The 9172-nt window shown below is 39.9% G+C and overlaps 1 protein-coding gene across 1 annotated transcript; it reads left to right on the top strand.

Moving 5' to 3' along the window:
* Positions 1–356: 356 nt before the first annotated feature.
* LOC131221284 (UDP-glycosyltransferase 83A1-like) lies at positions 357–5191 on the top strand. Its single transcript, XM_058216488.1, has 2 exons — positions 357–961; positions 4074–5191. Exons 1-2 carry the CDS (start codon positions 481–483, stop codon positions 5006–5008), a joined length of 1416 nt encoding a protein of 471 aa, XP_058072471.1. The 5' UTR covers positions 357–480; the 3' UTR covers positions 5009–5191.
* Positions 5192–9172: the final 3981 nt, after the last annotated feature.

Genomic DNA, 9172 nt, shown 5'->3' with positions numbered 1-9172 from the left:
ACGTACCCGCCAATCATATATCACATCAATATTTTTTATTTGAATACGGATCTTCTGTTTGCAGCACCAGTCAATCCGTTTACCTGTAATTCCAACGTTTAAGACGTATGCAAAGTAATTTTTACGTACCCGCCAATCATACATCACATCATCATTTTTTTACTTGAATACGGATCCTCTGATAGCAAAACTGTGATTGCTGTAGTCTCATTTGAACCGTGTGACTGTGTAATTGCATCCTTAGATTGAGATGGACCAATCACTACTCAGCAAAAGAGGATAAAATCAGGAAAGTCGTGCTTTCGGCAAACAGAGGATCCGGACTCGATTTGAATTGCATGCAAACAACAGCACTCAGGAGGACAAACTCTTCGCATCGGCAACAACGGCTACCAACGCAAAAACCCCAATATAAGTAGAGCGTGGAGGGAATGCACAAATCACACGTTCCACTCACATTCGCGAAAAGGGCTATTATCCATGGAAAATTCACACGCTCTAGTCATACCGTACCCCGCGCAAGGCCATGTCATACCCATGATGGAGCTCTCTTATTGCTTGATGCACCGTGGGTTCAGGATCACATTCGTGATCACTGAGTTCAATCACGCCCGAGTTATGACTGCACTGCCAAAGACGGGTGGTGTGAACGGGCAGATCCGTCTGGTCACGATCCCAGATGGGATGGCACCGGGTGAAGACCGGAATGATGTGGGCAAGCTATGTGAAAGTATTTTACGTGTCATGCCCTGTGGATTAGAAGCACTGATTCGTAAGATCAACGAGTCCGATCACGATACGATCACATGCCTGGTTGCGGACTGGTGCATGGGATGGGCTGTGGAAGTTGCTGCGAAGATGGGAATCCGAGGAGCTGCAGTTTGGACCGTACCAATGGGTCTTTGTGCCGTAATGTTTCACGTTCCGAAGCTGATAGAGGACGGAATCCTTGATGCCGATGGTAAGACCATAGTTTAGTAATTCCGTAATTCAACTCGAAGTTTATTTTCTTCAAGATTTTCAAGTTTGGTCAAGTAAAAAGACTTCTCGATCGAGCCTGAGTTTATTGAATTTACATGTTCTTATCAATTTTTCAATAACAAGGTTTTAACTGTGGAAACGGGGGAGTAGCCAATCCGTTTCCTACTCCCCCTTGCCTCTAGCCCGGCGGCTGTTGGTCGGTGCTCTGTGGGCCCCACCATTATATATGTGTTTCATCCATTCCGTTCATCCATTTTTACATATCATTTTATGGCTTGATCCCAAAAATGAGAGGGATATAAATCTTAGGTTAAATACACCACAGGAAAACAATAGTGATTAGATATCCACCATTAAAATCCTCCTAAGGCCCACTGTACTGTTTATTTGACATCCAATCTGTTGATTAGGTCATACAAAACTAGATGAAAGGAAGAAACAAAGATCATCCAATGTCGAATTCTCAGGTGTTAACTTAATAAAACGCACATGTGTCCTCATTAAGATTCATATTCATTTCACACAAAAATAATTAGAGTAATGCATTTTAACTTAGCAAAACCGAAGCAAGGTAGAGATAGCATAATTTAAAAATACAAGGCTAACACCCAAAAGTTATAGTTCCAAAAGTGGTGACTACACGTGATAATTATACGAACCATAATAATTGTAATAGGAACATAAGAACAACTACCAAGAGGGAAAAAACTAGAAATCTACTAGTTGCCCCTAGCGCACCACCGACTGGTTCTATTCCTGAGTTATCTGCATATGTCAAATAAGTGATGTCAAACGCCAACATAGTGAAGAGATATTCCTAAGATTATTACTTAGGATGTTTTAGTGATTAACATGTTCATAACAAATACATTTTAATACATATAATAAACTTAAGAATGCTACCTTTAATGCACAACTACCATTCAAGTTACATATATTACCAATACAACGAAGCGCAAGTAATGATGGCACAACAAACTAATAGTTTCCTCATATAATTTACAAGTATATTAATGATATAATAAAATGATGCTTACTCCTTATAATCTAACATTCTCTCACAAGCGACTTCAATGGCTATTTCACAAATGCCAGTACTCCCTCACAAGCGACTTCAAAGCTTATTTCGCAAATGACAATACTCTCTCACAAGTGATTCTAATGCCAAATCGCAACCTATCCTAGGGTATGCATGATTAGCCAAGTGATTATTAGTCCCATTTCATAGAACAAGTTGACAAACTAGGATATCATTATTATATCGTGAGTCATTATCCGGATCATGTGGCTTGTTATGGTTAAGTACTTGATTAATTTCAGGAATATCCATACATCTCATACACTAACCTTGTGAGTCCAACATGAGCAATTCAAGACACTACCTTGGCTTGATGTCCTGCGTTGGATGTTAAGCCCACTAAGAGGAACATCTTTCTATATTCTTAGGTTTAGTGGCCTATTAACAATTGGTCTAGAACTTATGCAGATAATCAAGGCATTTCCATAATGAATTGGGTAGTGAGATTTCTTATGTGAAATGATTAGAGTTTAGATTAGCTAAGTTATATAAAAAAAATTTCAAAGATTTTTGAAAATCCAAAATAGAAAAAATCCAGTATGCTACATTAGCAAACCCCATTTGGTTGTTAGAATAATTAGGATCGTATATATTACAATTAAGTGGGCCGATCAAACTCGATTTTAACTGGTCCAAGATAGTGGACCTGACTCGGATCGAGTAGACTTGGTCTTATAACCAGCTCCAAATGGCATACCTGAATCTGACACAGGGAGGGACATGATGAGGTTGATCACCGTCTTCCTCAAGGTATAATTACTCCAAATCCATAGAGTTCTCTGGACTCCTCACAAAGCTTTCTCAAATCCATGAGGGATAAATCAGGAATAATTCTTAATAAATTCGAAGTAACTTGATCAATCATAAAATAAAAAAAATTTACGACTCTTTAAATAAGGAACTTAAATCTAGGATGGAATTTAAGACTTAAACTCAACTCAAACACCCTAAAAATGTGACTTACTATTTATAGATGACCTCTATTCCTACTAGACATTGATGCTTTCAGCCAAAACTAGTAAGTGTCCATTTTGACCCAACCATATTATTCTCTTAACTTTTTTAAGAACTTTTCTTGTTGGGCACAATTTCTACAACTCAAAGGATTAAAAGTTATAATCAAACTAAAACTTACTATTTATAGTAAAAACAGAACTAAACGGGACTTTTGACATTTGATATGAAGGAATCTCACAAATCCGACATGGGCAACCTTGCATAGTGGGGTTGGTTGGCTTAAGTAGGGCCTCCTACCCAAAAATCATATATAATATATTGAAAAACTCATCCCAGTTTGTGAGATACAACTAATTTAAGGTTATGATGGTCCGGATCATTTCTGTCTCTGATTGGACCTTCTCGGGTCCATATTTTGCATGAAAGTTTCTGCGACCCCCTCCACACCAGAATCTAACTCAACTTTTAAATGGCTCCATGAATTAGATCAGGGAACACTAAAATCACGTTTGGTCTGCTAGATACCATGGCTCTCAAAGTCCAATTGTCTAAACTCAATGTACATATATGACTCACTTAACTCTATGCTTGTGCGTGAGGCACACATTAATGATCCCACTTCTTTCTCATTTATGTCATGACTATAGCCTATACCACCTGATGAACAGTCCAAATCTCTTACATGCTTGCATCCAACCATGCGAACAATCCCTGGCATGGTAACCTTGATGGAGTGTCCAAATTGCATAAAAAACCCTAAAAGAGAAAGTTGCTTTGTAATAAGAATGATTTGATTCTCTTTCTATATATTTTATCTTTTTCTGTTTAGATTTGATTGTTGTGAATTAATTAGATAGATTGTAACCTTTCTTTATATATATATATATATATATATATATATATATATATATATATATATATATATATAGACAAAGTATAAATCCCAATGGGATACATAAAAAATCATTCAATATTTCAATGCCTATCTTTCCTTTATTCTAGTTTTTTTTCTTCGTACTCTGTCATGGATCCCAAAAACAATTGAATATTTTTTCAGGATTTCCAAAGAAACAACAAATGATAAAGCTCTCCCCGACCATGCCAGGGTTAAGCACGGCTCACCTATTGTGGCTCTGCATCGGTGACAGAGTATCGCAAAAGTCCCTCTTCCAGTACTTCGATGGATGCACCCGAGCTACTAAATTCGCCGATTGGTTTTTTTGCAACTCATTCTATGAGATCGAACCATATGCCTATGATTTGGTTCCAAAAGTTCTACCCATCGGCCCTCTTATGGCAGGAAGACGGCATGGGCTGCTTGAAGGGAACTTCTGGCCAGAAAACTCCACTTGCCTAAGTTGGCTAGATGAACAGCCTGCCCGCTCAGTTATCTACGTTGCTTTTGGCAGCTTTACTATCTTTGACCAATGTCAATTCCAAGAACTGGCACTTGGGCTGGAAATTTCCAACCGTTCATTCCTATGGGTAGTGAGGCCAGACCTCACCAACGGATCATTGAATGCCTACCCAGATGGCTTTGAAGCTAGAGTGGCTAATCGTGGGCGAATTATAGGATGGTCACCTCAACAAAAGGTGTTGGCCCATCCTTCGATCGCGTGCTTCTTAACCCATTGTGGGTGGAACTCGACCATGGAAGGGGTGAGCAATGGAGTTCCTTTCCTATGTTGGCCTTACTTTGCCGACCAGTTCCAAAACCAAGCATACATTTCTGACGTTTGGAAGGTCGGGTTGCAAATGAAACCCAATTCGAGTGGGATCATATCAAGAGAAGAGATCAAGGGAAAGATCGATGAATTGCTTGGTGATGAGGGTATAAGAGCGAGATCTTTAGAGCTCAAGCGGATTGCCCAAAAGAATGTTGCCGAAGGAGGATCTTCATATAAGAATTTCGACGACTTCATTGAATCAATCAAGTCAGGAAGTGTTAGGGAGATTAGTATGAATGGCACCGTGAACTGGCTATCACTATAAAATCAAGTTAGTTAACTCATCATTGGTTCTACACATGTACGAGAAGAATAAAATACATGAACAACAACCTATATTGAATGCACATGTGTGGCCCACCTGATGTTTGAGCCTTTTTATTTTATTTTTTTTATCCATGACATGTTTAAAGAGTTTCAATCTATTGGACTCAACATTGATGGTGAACATGGACCATTTATAATATTTCATGAATCATCCATCTTATTCATGGGCAGGTGGGCCACCTGAATAGATCTTGATCCATATTTCATGAACATGGTATTATGCCCCAAAGGCAGCATTATTAGGCCCTAACGTGAGAATACATCTCTAGGATCTACATGCACCAACCAAGAATAAATGAGCATTCACCAGTGTAGCTCACGGGAGATCAGATTGATGCTGCTGGATCTTCCTCCTCACTATAGATAAGGAAAACATAGTACATGCAAGGAGATTTGGGGACTATGCATCCTTCTTATAAGATAGGTCAGCCTCGTCGAGTCCCACACATCAATGGACTTTGTCACGCCCCAAACCCGGGGACGGACAGCTTCCGTGATGCCCCGAATTCGGCACTCGACTTCCATACACCAAGTCCCGAGTTCGGCGCACCACAAGGAAGATTTTTGACTGAATTTTATTTTTTATTTTTTATTTTTTTGTATATACATATAATAATACCTGAGCATGAAGATCCATGATCAAACTACTAAGCAACACTCTCCATCATAAGTCCCGATAGTTATAAGTATAATGCTTTACAAAAGGTACGTAATGTCAATATTGCCAAATCGAAGAATAGATGCAATGCATCGAGAAATCTAAGTCATTTAAGCTACTCCAACCTTGAAAAAAATGGGAAATAGGAGGCTTAGGCAAAAAGCCTAGTGAGTACACACGTGTGTGCAGTGTGTCCTACATACAGGCAAGATAAATATGCTACAAAGAAATCATACCACTGCCATAACCATATTACATGCATCCGTAATCACATCATCATCATCATTATATTGTCATGCCATAATTATATAATATCGAAAATACTGACAAGTCCATGAGTCATACAATATCAGAGTACGCAATATAAATCAGCATGTAAATGAGGGGTTATAAAGAGCCAAACAACAAATGTCGAGGATGCAATGCAATATACAGTTCCTGATGAGTTCACGAATACCGTCAGCTGTATCTAAATACTGAAATATAATAACTTGAAATGTTAAATGTTACTAATACAATGCAATATGTGGTGCGAATGAAATGACTATGCTGGAATGAGTCGAGATGGTAGTACGTAGTATCGCAGACTATGGGGTCTATCATAAAGGACTTCTATCCAAACTAGTCCCATACCTAATTTGGATAGTTAGACTCAATGTGGTAAACTCCTGATCTCAGGTTAGTCGCGCGCCCTAACCGAAATCCTGGCCATTGCGAAAGTACATGTAACAAATAGTTATGCACTACCAGCCTGAGTGGATAGTGAATGAATGAATGAATGAGTATGCAACTCCTGATTAATAAGTCCACATATCAGTACAGTTCCTCTCTAGGATCATCACCGGGGTTTAATACACTCCAAATGGCACTGTCTCTCTCCCAGCAGCACAGTCCAAGTGAGCGTAAGAAACCTCACTATTCGCCTGGCCAATAGTCTATCAATACCTATCCGGCACGTCGATAGCGAACCCATTCACGAGTTGGTCAAACTCAGCCTAGTAATGCCCCTTACCCTCGGGTGGGTAAGGCCACACCCCCTCCCAACTGACCATGACACAGTGGGAGACTGTGGAGGCTACGACCCCGATGTCACTAGGGCACACAGTGCAAGATGCATGAATCATACAATATAGTCATGCATCAATCCTGCACATACCGTGCACTCATGTCAGATAACCTCCGCCTATCAGGGAGTCTCATAACAATCTGCCGAATGACATATGCAATGGTCAACCAAATCTCATAACAAACATGCAAATGATGCGTATGAGTATGTATGATGATGCTATGCTGTCACATACTCATAATCGGTATCAATAACCGACCTCAACAATCAGCTTCGATAATGTGGACATTTAACTAACATTGCCCCCAAGGAATGACCCACATAAACATCAATACATACATCATGGTGAAATCACACCTCACATTAGTCCTCAGATACATCGCTTTGGGTCTCACACAAGGGCCGCACATTCATCGCATTGGGCCTCACTCATGGGCCGCATATAGATCACATTGGGCCGTATCATATGTGGACTACACATTGCAATGAGCCTCGGCTCATGGGCCATGAATACATCACATCAGGCTTCACGACCCATGGGCTTCAAATACACAAGAGGTGGGCCCTACACATGGGCCTCAAATACATCACAATGAACCACAACCCATAAGCCTAAAGTACATCTCAATGAGCCACGCCCATGGGTCTCAAATACATCACATTGGCCTTGCCTATGGGCCTCGAATACATTGATAGTGGCCTTAAATCTATTTCACAAGTACGCCACATACCTGGGCCTAATTCATATCACATGGGCAGGGAATACATCACAATGAGCCTCATCATATGGGCCGAAAATATATCTCAATGGGCCTATGATCAATCTGTCACAAGTCCTAAGTTCATGTACCCAGGAAGTTACACCATTGGCATAGTCCATGAGTCTGAGTAATCACACAATTTCTCATATGCCCACATTGTCTTATGGCCACTCCATTATCAGAAGTCTGTATGGTTGAGTGGCCATACAAATGTCACTCTACTTTGTCATAATAAGGGACTTAAAGTGAGATGGTTACTTATTATTATTATTATTATTATACCATATTTTGTATAATGGGCAACTGCTTTACTAAATTTTCACGTAGCCGGGTGGCCAGTACCACAATTTCACACGGTTTGGTAGTCACCAAAGCACTACTTGATCATATGGTTGGGCTACACATTCCCCACATACCCACATGATTTACGGCTATCCATATCACGCATGATCACAAGATTTATGAGCTACATATTTAGCAACATTTTGTCAAATCTAGTTATCACTCATCCCGTCAATGATCACATGGTTAATGGCCACAACAATCATAAATCTACTTAAACAAGTAGTCACACGATTGCCCCAATTTTCATACAGTTAGGTGGGCTATAAAAATCAAGCACTCATATGTGGTGGTCCACACAACTTCCACCAATCCACATTACTAGTTAGGCCACCCAAGATCCCAAATTCCTATAGTGTAGTGATCCACATGATTCCTACCAACTGGCGGACTAAATGAGGAATAACTATTACAATAGGCACCATGAAAATGACTTAGATTGCCATAAATATATAGGCAGCCCCACACTCTAAAATGATCTAATCAAAATAGATGAATGGCTGGTAAAACATGTATATTAGGTGGTCCATGATCGATTAAAAGGAATAGATGGATAGATTTCTCACAAACATTACTGTAACTCTAGGAAATATTTAACAGTGGACAAGTGATCAATATTGCTCCCGTGGCATGAGATTTGGATCTGACTAGTCTATCGAACCATACCCTAAAATAATGGAGATAAACCGATGAAAGGCATAGATCTACATCATATTACAAAGTGGAGTCCATGGCCAAGGAAGCATCCCAACATATAAGGGCATACTAGAGCCTAAGAATTTCCAACGGTTATTACACTGTTTCTACTTGTAGCATGGTCTGGCCCACCTAAAATTGAGTTCTACTTCATCTTGTGTCCACGGGCAGGAGGTGGGCTCACTTCCTAAGTGACTGGAAAATATATAAGCAGTGTGGGTATACAACACATGCACCTAGGTGGGCTTCACATGCATCACATTATGTCCAGAGAAGCTTTCATTGATAAGCATGCAATTCCCTTTCCTTATTATTATTATTATTATTATATTTTGTATAATTGTGGGTTTCATTGACATGGTGGGGTTCACCCCATGAACAGTTCATATAACAAACAACATCATAGCCGATACCACCCACTAGATGAATGACATGGATATAAGGTACATACGTCGAGTGGGGCTCATAACACATGGATGGTCTTAATGATGGATGACTTGGATGTAAAATACATGTAACGAGTTGGCTCCACGATCTAATGGCTGACCCAACTTCGGTGGCAGTCACACATCACCGTAG

Source organism: Magnolia sinica, chromosome 12, assembly GCF_029962835.1.
Source record: "Magnolia sinica isolate HGM2019 chromosome 12, MsV1, whole genome shotgun sequence".
Taxonomy (NCBI): Eukaryota; Viridiplantae; Streptophyta; class Magnoliopsida; order Magnoliales; family Magnoliaceae; genus Magnolia; species Magnolia sinica.
The sequence above is the reverse complement of the archived record's forward strand: the minus strand, read 5'-3'. Positions and strand labels throughout refer to the sequence as shown.